Consider the following 15,873-nt stretch of genomic DNA (forward strand, 5'->3'; position numbering starts at 1 on the left):
CGCAAAGGCCCATCGACTCCACGTGGGGTAGTCTCACTTTTAAAAAGCCCTGGATGTGCCCTGGGACAGGGTACTGGCATCCAGAACTGACGTCGCAGATGACACAGGGGTGGGCCAGGCAGACAGGGGCCAGACTGAGGCCTAAAAGGTAAGATCAGTGGGAATCCAAAGATTCCATGGCTTTCAAAACTCACCTTTGCCCAGGGACAATTCTGAAGTGCTTTGTAGAACACACCTTTGCTTCTTTCTTTATTTCCTAAGGAAACCTGAGGCAAGAAAAAATACAGAAATCGTAAATGAAACGGAGAGTCGAAGGCACCAAAAAACCTCCTGTACTAACCTAACCTACAGGTGGGCGCTCCAGCCGCAGTGGGTCAGGCTGTGTGTGGACGGCCTAGCACCACTGCTGGGCCTGCTGGGTATGGTCTCCATGTACTGCAGATGCTCTCGGAGGCCACCGTGTGTTGGGTCATTTCCCCCCGACAAATGGCCCCAGAGCGCTGACCTCTAACACTTCAGACTTTTTTAAAGTCTTGTGCTGCCTCATGTATTGTGAGCCGTCATGTCCCGGCATTAGTAACCATGCTGGGAACCAGATCATGGCCTGGGAAATGAGGCTGATGATTTTACATGAATAAAATAGCTGCTCTAATACTTGCTGTTTTCTGAAAACTATCTTTTAGAGAAATGAAATAACCAGGATTAACAATCAGTAACCTTATTAAAAGTAAACCTTTCAGTCAGGAATTCTAGTCTGGAGTGTACAGATACTCAGCAGGCTTTCTCTTTAGGTATAAGATTCTTAGTCTCAACTCAGAGACACAGTCCCTTTCCAGCTAACGTGGAACCAGCAGTAAGCTGTGACCTCCCCTCGCCAGGGTCCCCGCTCGAGCATGGGATGGGGTTTGTTGCTCAGCTTCTCCTGGGAAGCACAGCTCCACAGGCGGCTCCACAGGCAGCTGGCCTGTGCGGCTGTGAGGGACACACACATGCTCATTAGGCTGGGGTCCGTTTCTGTTCTGATCCACTCACCACCCTCCTCCAACAGACTTCCGTTCCCACCCTCGGATTTCCCATTCCCACAGGACAGTACTCCAGGGGACACCCGCTCTTCAGGGGTGTCGACTGACCTCCCAGGAAACCCTGCTGATGGCGTCTACAGACTCCAGCGGACCACTCAGGAACTGGAACTCTGTGCCAAGGACAGCCTCGCTTCCTGTCCAACTTTTCAAGGTTAATTCCCACAGTCAGAGACAGAGCTTTGGGCTGCAACCCGTACTTGTGAGCTTCAGGCAAGGCTCAGTTATCCCCCACCCTTCCGAGTGCCTCACACACAGCCAGCGGGGATTCCTGCGTCCCCTCCCTGGTGTGAGCTGTCCTTCCCTCTCACGCCAACAATACTTGAATATCCCCTCCTGAAATACTGACTAAAGCTTTTTTCTCCTTCCTTTTGAAAGAAGAAAGAAAAACTGTACTTCTGTACTTCCTCAACCAGTCATCAGCCACTCAGATAATTCCAGAATCCAACAAGTCCAGGCACATAAGCTGAGTAGTCTCAAATGAGAGCTGCTTTCCCTGATTTCCATCATCCACTGGCCAATGGAGGGCACCTTCAGTGTACCAGGTGTGGGCGGGTTCACGCAGGGGAAAGCTTGGTGGGGACTGTGTTTTTACCATGCATGGTTCCCCATTCTAAGACACGGCCTTCTATATATATATCTTTCCCTCTGACTACAGCAGAGCCTCAAATGGGAAGAAAAGTTCATGGATGCTACCTAGCTCCCTTCATTGTTCTTCTTCACCTAAACTTTCTCATCTTGACAACCGCAACTCCTTGTTAAATTCCTGAATCAGGGCTGATACAATGAGCGAGTGACTCCCTCTTCTCCCAAGTTCCCAGAGCACTGTTATCCCGCGGTCCTGTGACTGGTTAAATGTGTCTCCTCAGGCAGGCTGGCAGTCTCTCAGGGAACTACTCCGGTCAGAACCAAAGAAAACACAGATAATGAAGGGGTAGAGCTGCTATCATCAGTCTCCAAGTCAGTCTCTGATTCTGCCAACGATCATCTCCCAGGGTGACCCAAAATCGTGATTTCACAGACAGGCCCACCTTCCCTCACACCAAGTACCACGAGCTGAGTCTCACGCATACCACAGGCAGAACTCAGCAAACTAGACACACGTGAACACGTGACATGAGTCTCCAGAAAACCAATGTGCTGTGGGGCTCTCTGCTCAGATCCTGGTTCCTGCTTGAGCTGGGTCGGGGGTGGGGCTGGGGGGTGGGTCGGGAAGAGGGACAACGGCCGGCCTTGGGGAAGGGCAGCTGCTGTCGGGCCAGCCTGTTCAGTAGCCTGGCAAGTATTCAGCTCTCCACCTAGAGAGAGTATCTGGTGCTTAGGAATCACTTGTTTGGGCATTCTTGGACCCTCTTAGCTGATGAGCGCCGCCTCCACGTAGGGGAGCAACGTCTCTAAAAAAATGAGAAAGCTGGAGGTCTTCAGATTCTACAAAATTTGATTCTCTTTTCTTATCTCTGTATAAGCAAATCTGAGCAACTGCTCGCTCATACCTTTTTTTTCCAAGTAATCTGACAGAACTGTTATCCAGCCCTCCCCAAATAAAAAAAAGGATACATTTCTATGATATTCATCTGAGTTTTGCTAAGAGGTAGAAGACTGACACCCCTGCCACGAGGCTTCTTCACTCTCCATCCAGGAAGGTGAGCTGAAGAGGGTCCTCTTCTCTCCCTCCAGCCCATCAGCCCTCGAAATGGTACCTCTTAAGACATCGTAACTCCCGCCACTGTCAGATAACTGGGGGAGGAAACCGCACTGGAGGGTAAAATAAAATCTAATGATTAACGATTTAGAAATCCCCATTTCATGTGTTAAGACTCCGTTCATCAGACACGTAAAATCAGCTAACTGGTTCACAGACTTAAATTTCTTCCTTTATTGCATACGTAGATGGTCAAATTAAAGGACTCAAAAAAAAAAAAACAACTCGACAGTAACTCTGCAATGTTAGCTCAAACAAAAAAATTTTTGGTTGACAGGGTTAATGTGTATGCTGAGTGGTGCATTTGCAAGTCTCCTAAAACACCTTAGTGGAAAATTGTAACTCTGGGGGCGTATCGGTTAAGTGCCATGGCTGCTAGCCAAAAGGGTGACAGCTGGAATCCACCAGGCGCTCCCTGGAAACTCTATGGGGCAGTTCTACTCTGTCCTATAGGGTCGCTCTGAGTCAGAATCAACTCGATGGCAATGGGTTTGGTTTGGTTGGTCCAGTTCTTTTTTCTGCATGTCCTCCACAGCCAACAGAAACTTCCATTCCTTCCATCATTTTTGTGCAGGGAATAAAAAGCAGGCAAGCCGACTTGCAGACATGTGTGTCTATATGCATGGATGGGCACTCAGAGGCTCAGGTGCACCACCAACCAACCGAGCCACACCCTCCCCCAGCTGCCTCACGGCTCTCAGCTACTGCCCTCTCCTGCCCCTTGCTGCCTACATCTGGCATCCTGGCCCTAATCTGAGTTTTCCACTGTGTCTATCAAAGTGCTAGGGGCCACCCAGCTGCCTCGGGAGCTGCTGGTAGAAGTCCTTGATCTAAATAATCCTTGGTTCCAACATTAACTTTCCAAAAAGATACAAATTCTTTAAGGGCCCAGGTCTTTTTTTATCCCAAGTCAGCCAGTATTTTCTGTTTACAGTTCAACCAATCTTGGCTCATGGCAGATTCTCAGTAAAATATAAGTTTGCACCTCATCCTAGCTCTACCTGTAAGAAACTAGGGAAGTTAAACTGACAAATTTGCAAAGATCTCTTGCTTGCCTGGGAAGACTCCCATATTAGGGCTGGAAATGAGATGACAAAGCATCTAACCTACTTCCTCACTGGCTGGCCTAACAATGCGGTTGTTGGTAGTTGATTCTGACTCATGGTGGCCCCCTGTGTGCAGAGTAATACTGTTACACAGGGTTTTTAAGGCTGTGACCTTCTGAAGGCAGATCGCCAGGCCTGTCTTATGAGGCGCCTCTGGGTGGGTTTGAACTACCAACCTTTGGGCTAGTAGCCTAGGGCTTAACCGTTTGCACCACCCAGGGGCTCCTTGGCCTAACAGTAGGAGAGGAGATTCAACTAGACCCCAGTTCTCTGACTGCTGCACCAAGCTGCCCCCTCTAATCAGCCGTGTACAGGCCATGAAAACATCACAGACCCCAGGCCAGCACTGGAACTTCTTAAGGTTGACATTTCACACAGGAAGTCAAACTATAAAAGCTTAGCTTTTGGGTCTGAAGAATGAATGTTAGGAAAACACACACATTTTGCGGTAACTTATCTTTTATGCCAACCTCTGCCCAGAAGAACGTGCGCATTTTTCCCTGTGTGTGATGAGCCGCTGTCCTGAGACAAAGCAGCCTCCCCTGTCAGGCTGGCCTCCAGCACATCTGCCTTCCAGAAGCCAGGGCCGCACCCCTGGATGGATCCTGGAACCTAAGAGAGGCAATAGGGAGGGGCCAACCTCTCCTAACCCCTAATCCACTGTGTCTCTTTATACAGCCCAACTTCGTCATATCTCAGATAGAAATGTTCCCACACTTTGACCGACCTGTAGGGCCTCACTATGGAAATAATCAGAGGAACGCGTAAGGTTTATGTACACGGAATGTCACTCTTGGCTTCTGGAAGGTGCGATATTCACTGGAGGTGCCTTGGATGTGAGTCAGCAGCCGTGAGCTAAAACAACACGTGAGCAGCCTAAAAGTCTCTCTTTCTAAAACACCATGCAACCTGGCAGTAGACGTAGTAAATGAGGCCCACAGCGACCAGGCCTTTAACTCAAAGGCAAACCCAATCCGTGAATGTCATGAAGACAAAGAATCACCTTTTTGTCTACATGTTCACAGTAAGTGATGTCCACCATATTCAACCCCTATGGCCCTTGAACACAAAGATGTTTTGGAAATGTCTATTCTAAAAAACTCAGTTAGACTGGATCTTTTAATTACTGAAATCAGGATCAAGACCATGACATTCTTAAGGGCAAACTGGCAAAGAACGTAGGTTCCTCTCAAAGGAAAGCTTTAGAAAAATTCCCAAGCTGTTGACTTGATGAAGTCAACTCAGAGAAGCCCACACTGAGCTCTGCTGTGACAACCAGCCCCCGACTACTCTTCAGTCTCATCCGACCTGACAGCCTGAGTGAAAATGAAGCCTGCCACCCCGTCCCCAAGCCCCTGAGAAGCCTGACGTCACTCCTCAGGGTTCCTGCCAGGTCAGCCAACACCGAGAGGGCGGAGCGGTGGAAACAAGCCCCTCCCAGTTTGAGGGCGGAGCGGTGGAAACAAGCCCCTCCCAGTTTCCCCGAGCAGGGGTACTAGAAACCTCTGCCTTCTCGCTCAGGAAGCAGGAGGGGAGCTCTGCGTACAAATACAAAGTCTACGTATTTTCTTACCAAAAAGTTCAAGTACATTCTCCACAGCAAGGGGCACTGGCTGCCGTTGTCACTCTGGATCGCATGTTCAAACAGGGCTTTGATTCGGTTTGTTAAGCCGCTCTCAGGGATTGTGGCATGTACTTCTCCACCTTCTACCCTGCAAGAAAACGGCTCATGTAATTCTAAGCTCTCGTCCTACATCACAGGAGCAATTACTTCAGTAATAACAAACGTCACCAATCACTGGGCTAGAGACAGTGCTGTCCCTCAGGTCTCTGTGAGCACAAGGCAGAGCCCAAGGTTCTGTGGCTTCTACACCACACAGAGTCTACCGAGAAGTCACACACAAACTACTTGACTCTGTTTTCTAAAAAAAATCAGTTGCTGTTGAGCCAATTCCAACCCCATGTTAGAATAGAACTGTCCTCCAGTTCTATTTCACTCACTGCTTTTTTGGAATTAGATTGCCAGGCCTGTCTTCTGAGGTGCCTGTGGGTGGACTTAAACAGCCAACCCTTCAGCTGGTAGCCAAGTGCTTTAACTGTCTGCATCATCCAGGGCCTCCAACAATCAGCAGAGCACAAATCAACTGATGTGAAGGGAAGACCTTTCCATTAAAGTAGAGAAAATAAGACTCCTATGGAATGAATAAAACTGCAGTGCAAGAAATGAGAAACAAAGTGAAATGCTATTCAGAGGCAAGTTTGCCAAATGTACGCAGTCAGAGTGAAGCTGCTGCAAAGATTCTGGAAGGAACAACAATGCCTAAGCTAATGTGTTCCTGAGACCACCATTTAACCTTGAAATACAAAATATGGCATCAAAGAAGACATTTGGGACATGATGCTGTTATTATTCATAATAATAAAAGCCAGTAATTATCCCACTCTCTCTCTGTGCTAAGCACTTGCGTCACTGACACCTCAGGGCCACCCCATGAGGTGGGCTCTTTAATTATACCCATTTTACAGATGAGAAACCTATTAGAGAGGTGAAGTGACTTGCCCAGGTCACCCAGGTCACCCAGCCGAGCAGTGGAAGAGCAGAGAATTTAATCTGTGCTCTTAACCTGTATGCTTTCACTCCAGCTCCCCAGGTGCTCTGAAGGCCAGACAATTGCCACTCATGCACGGTAAACAACATTTCGGCTCCCAAGAGGCCTTGTCTGGCAATGACCGCCCTGACAGAGAACACAACAGAAAATCCCTGATGGAGCAGAGAACAGTGGGATGCAGACCTCAAATTCTCATAAAAAGACCAGACTTAATGGTCTGACTGAGACTAGGACCCCAGAGATCACGGTCCCCAGACCTTCTGTTAGCCCAAGACAGGAACCATTCCCAAAGCAACTCTTCAGACAGGGATCGGACTGGACTATAAGATAGAAAATGATACTGGTGAGGAGTGAGCTTCTTGGCTCAAGCAGACACATGAGACTATGTGGGCAGCTCCTGTCTGGAGGGGAGATGAGAAGGCAGAGGATGACAGGAGCAGGCTGAACGGACACGGGGAATACAGGATGGGGAGAATGAGTGTGCTGTCTCATTAGGGGGAGAGCAACTAGGAGTACATAGCAGTGTATAAAAATTTTTGTATGAGAGACTGACTTGATTTGTAAACTTTCACTTAAAACACACACACAGAAAAAAAAGTATGATGACAATAAGTAAATAAGAAGCCTGGTTTGGGAAGACAGATAACTTGATACCTCTAACGAGACGCTGCTGCTCTGTAATTTTTCCATCTTTCACTGTTATTCTACAACACCTAAATACCCACAGCAGGTGTGTCAAGTACTGGACCATATTCATGTCTGTATTCTTGAGACCTAGCAGAGCGGTGGGCACACAGCAAGCATTCTGGAAAGCTCTGCGGAGCACATGAAAAAGACAATCTGTAATTACCTCTGAACAGTTTCCACCAGTCTTTTCCTCATTTTCTCGGCTTCAATTGCAAACAACCAAGGCTCCAAGGATTTGGTGGACCTGGTGATCGCATCAAAGAATCTTCTGGTCTTGCTGGCACTGTGGGACTTGTTTTGAATTTGAACATATGACCTCCAAAGAGCTTGGTTGGCCGGATACAACTTCAAAGCCTCAGAGAGTGCCTCTCGCAAAGGGGTCAGAGGGTAAACGCTAACTTTCACGTGGAACTGGAGCAGACTCGTGTACATCAGTGTGACAGCTTCCAGAGCGCTGGCCAGGCTCCGGGGGCTGCCGCTGTGCTCCAGGCCAGTGCCTTCACGGGACACAGAGCCCTTCAGTTTCGTAAATACCTGCTCGTATATCTGCACAGCAGCATCAATGCCCATGGTCAAGTACTGGAAGAGCATAAAGCATCTGACCAAGCTGACCAGGCAGTTAAAGGAGTCGGTGGGAGCTGGGTCTGGGATGCAGCTCTCGTCCAAGCAGTCCTGAAGCACTCGCTCGTAAGCCTTCCGGGCCTTCAGAATGTGAACAGCCAAGACCTGCCCAGAGTAGGGCCCGTAGGGACCGCTCTCGGTCAGTTTGGTTAGTACATGGACAGCTCTGGACGTGGCGGCCCCTCTCAAGTCCGACAGCAGCTCCACCTCCAGTTCCGCATACAGAAGACTGAGCTCACAGAGCGCAGCGTCCTTCAGCTCCCTGGCTCCCACCATGCTGAGTGCCGTATCAAAAACCTTCCTGGCATCCTCTGTATTGCCCAGCAGCCACTCCAGATGTGCATACTGCCTCCAGAGGCACAGACTACTGCAGTTTTCTGGCTCCTTCAGGAGACTCTTGGCTAGTTTTTTGCAGTTCCTTCCTTGTGACTTTAATTTCTTCTTGTTTTTAGTTTGCAGACACCAAATGACCTATAAGCCAAAAAAGAAAAAAAAAAAAAAAAAGGCTTCAAGTGCTCCATAATTTTAAAGCAATCCCTTTAAACTGCCAACTTTCCAAAGCCACACATGGTGTCTCACTTCCTTCCTTTATCATGTTTGGAAAACACTTAGGCTCTCGGGCTCTCTGGGCCTGGAATCCAATCGGATTCTGGCAGGGCCCCAGGTGCTCCCCAAATAATGCATCCAGGCCTCCATGTGAAATCTCTCAAGGTTTGTACATTTAAAATGCCTTTCTCCAAACAGATGTGACTACAAAATTTTATCAAAGAGATTAACAAGACAACCCAGTGTGTGAGATCTGTAGTTAAGGCTTCAAAACTTTGGTGCTAAGATCCAGTACTAACTGGTGGCCAGCAGAGGGCAGAAGAGTCGATCCCAGACTAATTTCTAGCAGATAGAGAGTAGGGTAAGTAAGCAGCTTATTTTATCTATTTTAATAAGCCCCTAAGTCCTCTAACCCTGCTTAGGCTTAAGCTTGGTTCTTCACACTAACTGTTGATATAATCAGACATCTGGTAATACAAGAACACCATAAACGGCTCTGGAGGCTCCCAACTAGCAAGACTTGCTCTCACTGTCATCTTCACTGTAGCCCCACGGCAGGGGCAGCCAGCCCCAAGGTGCCTTCAGGAGTCACTATAAAGACAAGGGGTGTGGCACGGTTCCCTGAGAGCAAGAAGAGCCTTACAAGCCCATCTGTGAACAAAAGCACGCCAACTCCAAAGACAAGGAGAACGAGGCTGGAGTCACCTTTGCCGTCTCGTGCCGTAACCAGGAGAAGCAGAGCCGAGACTTCTCCTCGCCTGAGAACAAAGGCATCACCAGGTGGAAGATGTTACGGATAAACTCCTCGCCCTCTCGGTTGTGCCCCCTGCTCCAGCGCTGACAGCCCAAGCGGTCCATGCGGCCAACACAGCCCACGCCGGCAAAGGAAGGGGTAGAACAAGTCAATGGCTTTTCATCAGAAAGTCTGTGAACGAAGACGCTGTTTTCATCCATGGCCAGATAAAGGCAGGAGACTGGGGGCGCAAAGCCAGAAGGCACACCCAAGAACTGCAGGAAGGCTTCAACCAGCTGAAACTGGAGATCTCTGCTTGAGAGTCTGATCAGAGACTGTCCAATATCATCAAACAACACCTGCAACAAAGACACAATAAAGTGACCTGAGGTCAGTGTAGTTCACGAGATAAACAAACAGAACATCTTCACGGATTTTGCTTCTTTAGAGAACCCAGTCTAACACAATATATCCCATGATTCTTCTTATAGGAATGTATTTATGATTCAGCATTATTGAAATTAATTAGATTTAAACAGACTGGTACTAGGTTTCCTGCAAGGAGCCTAGGCGGCGCATGCAGTTTGTGATTTGCTTATAACCTAAAGGTCGGTGGTCCAAACCCACCCAGTGGCACTGTGGAAGAAAAGGCCCAGAGAACTGCTTCCGTAAAGATTATAGCCCTATAGCGCAGTCCTACTCCGTAACTCGTGGGGTTGCCATGAGTCTGGGCCAACTCAATGGCAGCTAACAAGAAGTTTTCTGCAAGGCACAAAAATGCCAGAGGCCTCGCAAGTCTCCCTGGAGAGCTAAGAGGAACTGTCAGCAGCCCCACAGGGCCATGAGCACCTGCCCACAGCCCGGCCACACTGGGAAGGAGGGGGAGACACCAACAGGCTTAAGCCCAAAGCTTTCAAAGTGCCCTAACAGGTTACTAAGACAATCTGGAACCATGCTCACTTCTGAAAGTACACTAAATTGCTTTCGTAGTCACTTTGATAAATTATAATTGAGCAAAATTTTCATTTTAAAATGAAAGATAAGAGCTTTACTATTTTGTGGTTTCTTTGTACAAAATTGCTTCAGGAAATGAAAAACAGGCTTAAAAACAGATAAACGGCAGTAGGTTAAGAAGGAAACTACAGGAGCAATGGAGCATGCTGAAAGCAATTATAAGGACCTTTTGCCAAACTGTAAATGTCTGTTGCTGATTTCATGTCACAAGTTCAAACTGCAAGGCCAAGGAGACGCTCCTTCATCTCAGGTGCTGCTCATCTGATTGGCTCTCAGCAAAGAGGAAATTAAAACAGTAGCACAATAAAACCAGCCTGCCTGGGACTCAGCTAGTCAAAACCATCCATCGGAAAACTTTTCTCTCTCAGGCTTTGATTAGAGAAAAAGCTAAAGGACAAGAAATCGCTCACAGCAGTAGTCTGCTCCAGAAATTTTCTTTCTGGCTCCCCATTGCCATTGCCATTGAGTCGATTCTAAGTCATAGCGACCCTAAAGGACAGAGTAGAGCTGCCCCACAGGGTTTCCCATAAGGTTTCCAAGGCTGTAATCTTTAGCAGAGCAGACTGTCACATCTTTCTCCCATGTAGCGGCTGGTGGGTTCGAACTGCCAACCTTTCAGTTAGCAGCCAAGTGCTTTAGCCACTGTGCCATCACAGTGCTTCCTGGAGACTCATAATTCTGAGCCTTGAGAACCAACTTCCGGAAGGGTGAGCCTGGACTCTGTTAAACCGTCAAACACGAAAGAAGGATCCTGCTCTTCCCTAAACACGAGCCTGTAGCCAGGAAAGGCACCTCCGTGCAGAAACCCTCCTCGCCATGACAGCCCACTCATTAACCATTCCGGGGAGCTGAGGTTTCCCTGAAGGTGGCCCCTCCTTGCTGCCCACCTCCCCATGTGTCCTAACTCCAGTCCTGCCACCCCACTCGCCACTCCCTGAATGTTCCAGATACTCCAGACCTTCACTCATGCTGACCCCTCTGCCCAGAGCAGAGGCTCTGGCATCAAACAAATACTCAATATTTAAGGAATATTAACTGAGCACTCACTACTTCATAGGCTTTATTCTAGGCACCTGAGACCCAGCAGTGAACAAAACAGGCAAAAATCCCCACCTTCAAGGCACTTGACTTCTAGGGAGGGTCACAGACAACAAACCAAGCGAGGCCAACAAGCTTTGTTACTGTGAAAAGCGCTCAACGTGTACCTAGAACATGTCGCATGCCAAGCAATGCAGTTGGTACTCTCTTCTGAAACTGGGTCAATTTCAGGCACCAAACAGAATTTCTTCCTTTATTTTAATTTGAATCCTCCAGAGCTGCTGGCTGCTAAACTCAGAGCAGCAGGTACAAAGTCACTGTAACAGTGAAGAAGGTGACATACAGGAGGTGCCTGGCACTCAGTAGGTACGTACTAATGTCAGCCTCTTCTCCAGTGAGATATGTGTGCAACTGTCCCAACCTGGGCTCTACATTTGGTTCCTCTCATCTTCCAGAGTTGAGCCTACCTTCTAAATCTCTGTGGAGTGGGGGACAGAGGGGCGGTAGGGGGTGTGGACACAATTAAAGAATCTACAGCAGTGATTTAGCTTCTTTAGGCCCTAAGCCCTCAGGCTTCCAGGTGAAAAAGTAACTGAGTAACCTACAGACAGTCTCAGAGGGGTGGCCATGACTGCCTACGCCCCGACCCAGGAACAGAAGCCATCTGGTCTAAGCCCTACATGCTCCCCACCACCAGCAGCCAATGCAATTCTACCCTGGTATTCAGCAGGAGGGACACGTCCACAGACATGAACAAGGGCAGGAAAGCACCTGCTAAGCTAGCCAAGTCCTAAAAGGACCCAGCTTCTTCTTTCAGATAATAAAAGCACCACGGGAAAGGGAAGGGAGCAAAGACCCCATGGCCAACTTCCCTCCGAGGGTGGGGGAAACTTACCTGCCTCTCTGGATCCTCACAATCTTCCTCGGTTTGCTTCTTGGTCTTATCAGGGCGCCAAGGTTGCCAATGCCTCTGGTCTCGGGAACGCTCAGCACCAAGCCAGATCTGCCACCTGGGCAGGGTCTTATCTCTTATTTCCTGGTCATCCTCTTCCGGCTCATCGTCATCCTCATCTAGACAAAAACAAAACTTCTGGTTCACTTAATCAGCAAACAAAACCCCGCTGCCACCCAATCAACCTACGCCAGACACTGTGCTGGCACTTGGAATGCCAAGATGAATCAGACCCAAGCCAGCCTTCCAGTGGCAGTTACAGACTCACTTGGAACCAACCAACTTCCCAGGGAAGACAGGCAGATAAGGGGATGAAATCAGATGATTTTCAATGTTATCACAGCAATTAAAATGGGAATAGCAGACTCTAGAACAGCACTGGCCAACAACACTTTCTGTGATGATAAAAATGTTCTCTGTCCGTGGGGTCTCATATGGAGGCCACTAGCCACATGGGACTTTGTGGGTACTTGAAATGTAGCTTACTGAATTTTTACTGAAATGTAGGAACTGAATTTTTTATTTAGCTATGATTTAAATAGCCACCAGTGGTTACTGTACTGGACAGCACAGTTCTAGAATGCTAAGCCACATTTAACAACAGCATTGGTTGAAATATTCTTAAGCATTTAGAATATTTAGCCAGTGGCCTTATAACTGACTGTGACCTATGCTTATTAGAACTTGCTAAAAAAAAAAAAAAAAAAACATCAATCCAAGATATCCTAAATTTATTTCACTTCGTTTCCCAACTCTGAAGATACAGGTGGAATAAGGACAAAAGTCTGAATCGTCTGTAAGGTTAAACGTGAAAAACACAAAAACAAATGACCAGGAAATATAAAATGGTACAGCCACTCAGGGAACAGTTTGACAGTTTCTTATAAAACTAAACATACACTTGTCATGAGACCCAGCAACCGTACTCTAGGGCATCTATCCCAGAAAAATGAAAACCTATGTTCACACAAAACCCTGTACACGATTGTCCCCAGCAGCTTTATTCACAACGGCCCCAAACAGGAAACAAGTGAAATGTCCTTCAAAAGGTGAACGGTTAAACAAACCATGGTGCATCTACACCACGGAATGCTACTCTGTGATAAAAGGAGTAGACTGTTGATACACGCAACATTTGGATGTACCTCAAGAGAATCATACTGAGTGGAGAAAAAAGCCAGTCTCAAAAGGTTACTGTATGATTCCATTTACATAACATTCGTGAAACACCATAACCATACACAGATCAAGACGAGTGGTTCCCAGGGGTCAGAGAGGGGAAGGGTGGACGTGTCTGTAAAGAAATAGCGCGAAGGAAGCCTGTGACGAGGCAATGATTCTGTATCTTGATTTTGGTGGTGGTTACACAAACCCCATGTGATAAAACTGCATAGCACTACACACACACATACGAATGAGTACATGTAAAACTAGGGAAATGTGAGTAAGCTCTGGGGATTCTATCAATGCCAACTTCCTGGTTTTGATATGGTTACTAGAGTTACACAAGATGCTACCACTCGGGGGAGCTGGGTGAAGGGTACGTAAGACCTCCCTGTACATTTCTTTGCAACTTCTTATATATCTATGATAAGTACTTCACAATATAAAATAAAAAACAAAGAATTTAAATGCATGACATATAAATAAGCATTTTAAGCCCAATCTCTTACCAATCTTCTGAGCTTCTTAAAGAAGCTAATTAAAATTTAAGTATATATCTCCTTCTACATTTAAAGTAATCCTTTAATCATTCTGAAAAACTCTTACCATAAGAGCAGTTATTCCTGTAAGTCATACATCAGACTCAGATTCCTGAACTTATTACATTAAAAATTCAAAGGATTACATGGTTTTGGACAGAATTCATTCAAGTACACAGATCATGAACTAGAATGGAAAGAAAGCAGAAAACCACTTTAGCCATTACAGGCTAGCAGGAAGTGAGGGTAAGAGACAAGAAATAAGCTGTGCTATAGGCAAGAAGAAATACCATAGAACGTGTAACTCCTAACTACCCTCTAAATGCCAACCTTGTCAGAAGGACAAGTGAGCTTCAAAACCAAATTAAACAAAAAAAACATAAAAATAGACTTAATGGTCTGAGACTAGAAGGACCCTGGTGGTCATGGCCCCCAGCCCTTGTGTTGCCCGAGGACATGATTCATTCCCAAAGCCAACTCTTCAGACATGGATTGGAATGGACAATGGGTTGGAGAGGGATGCTGGTGAGGAGTGAGCTTCTTGAATCAGGTGGACACTTGAGACTATGATGTCATCTCCTGCCTGGAGGGGAGATGGGAGGGTGGAGGGGGTTAGAAGCTGGCGAAATGGACACGAAAAGAGAGAGTGGAGGGAGAGAGCAGGCTGTCTCATTAGGGGGACAGTAATTGGGAGTATTAAAAAATTAGCAAGGTGTATATGAGTTTTTGTGTGAGAGACTGACTTGATTTGTAAACTTTCACTTAAAGCACAATAAAAACTATAAAAAAAAAGTGTTTATAACAAAATAACTGACGTGATCTATTATTTTACTACTTTATAAAAGGTTTAACTACCATTTACGAAGTGTTGCTTTTTAATATGAGTGATTTAAATATAGTTATTTACAGCCTGTTTTATGTATCAATAACATGAAGGTCAGTAAATGTATGTGTAATTTGTCTTAATTTACCCTCACTTAAATGAAAACTGTATATAAAATACAAAATGTTTACCTTAAAAAAAAAAAAAAAAAACCAAATTAAACAAAACAACATAAAAACAAACAAGCAAAACGGTCTGCCAGTTAGTTTTCTGGCAAGAAAACTTTTGACCTTCCTTTTGACTTGGCTGGTTTTTGGGAGGACTCCCATCAAATTCATTAATGAAGCAAGAACAGTAAGGGTCTCTATCGTGGAAACGGGAAAGTCTGCAGGGCCTGTAAGTACTAGTGTAGGAGCCCTGGTGGCCCAGTGATTAAGCACTTGGCTACTAACCAAAAGGTCGATGTTTCGACCCCACGAGCCACTCCGCAGGAGAAAGACGTGGCAGTCTGCTTCCATAAAGACTTACAGCCTTGGAAACTGTATCGGGCAGTTCTGCTCTATCCTATAGGGTTGCTATGAGTTGGAATCGACTTGATGGTAATGGGTTTGGAAATGCTAATACACCTTTCTAGTGCAATTTTAAAATCAAGGTTTCAACACTTGGATCACCCTTCTGAGAATACAAACTTTACATCTGATTACGAGTGACCACTGGACACTGAACACTTGTCAGAGAAGAAATGTTAGCTCGGTCTCTGGACATCGCTATGAGGACTCAGCTAACTTAGAAATGCAGACTGTGGTAAGCTCTTTAACAGAGGTACTGTGCATTGTAGTGTCTGAGTCTAACCAAAAATAGAACCCAAAAACCACAAAAGCACACCCTAAAAACATACAGAGCCACACTGAGTCAGGCACTCAGAGAAAGAAGAGTGAATACCAGATTTTTTTTCTTTGACCCTTGCTCATTTGGTATTACAGGCTCAGTAGTTAAGACTGCAATACCTACTTCCATGTGTAGGCCTTTCTCTTCACATTTAAAACCTTGGGTAAGCAAGCATGAACAACAGCTCAGCTCTTCTTTGTTTCCTCACATTCAAGGGAGATCTAGGCAGCTAAGCCTTCCACATGCCCTAAATGAGGCATGTCCATCACCTGACAGCACTGCCCAGAGCAAAGTTACCATGGCAAGGCTAAGCCTATGACAGCAGGCTGGCTGAGCCCAGGTGAGGGGCCAGTCTCCTGACTCCCAGTGCAT

The 15,873-nt window shown here is 46.6% G+C and overlaps 1 protein-coding gene across 4 annotated transcripts in view; it reads right to left on the reverse strand.

Annotated features, from left to right (window-relative positions):
• NRDE2 (NRDE-2, necessary for RNA interference, domain containing) overlaps window positions 1-15,873 on the reverse strand; it is a 53,953-nt gene that overhangs the window by 6,443 nt on the left and 31,637 nt on the right. The window contains exons 9-14 of one of the 4 annotated variants that reach the window (XR_002785349.2): window positions 12,031-12,206; window positions 9,056-9,442; window positions 7,347-8,275; window positions 5,461-5,599; window positions 1,131-2,834; window positions 195-266 (exon numbers count right to left, since the gene is read on the reverse strand). Coding sequence is in view for 1 of the 4 variants with exons in the window: in XM_003408577.4 (XP_003408625.1) it covers window positions 195-266; window positions 5,461-5,599; window positions 7,347-8,275; window positions 9,056-9,442; window positions 12,031-12,206 (1,703 nt within the window). In the remaining 3 variants the exon portion in view is untranslated. Of the gene's footprint in view, window positions 1-194; window positions 267-1,130; window positions 2,835-5,460; window positions 5,600-7,346; window positions 8,276-9,055; window positions 9,443-12,030; window positions 12,207-15,873 lie in introns of those variants that run through there. The other 3 variants (XM_003408577.4, XR_010323210.1, XR_010323211.1) reach the window with 3 other exon arrangements.

The sequence above is a fragment of the Loxodonta africana genome, chromosome 10 (assembly GCF_030014295.1).
Source record: "Loxodonta africana isolate mLoxAfr1 chromosome 10, mLoxAfr1.hap2, whole genome shotgun sequence".
NCBI lineage: Eukaryota > Metazoa > Chordata > Mammalia > Proboscidea > Elephantidae > Loxodonta > Loxodonta africana.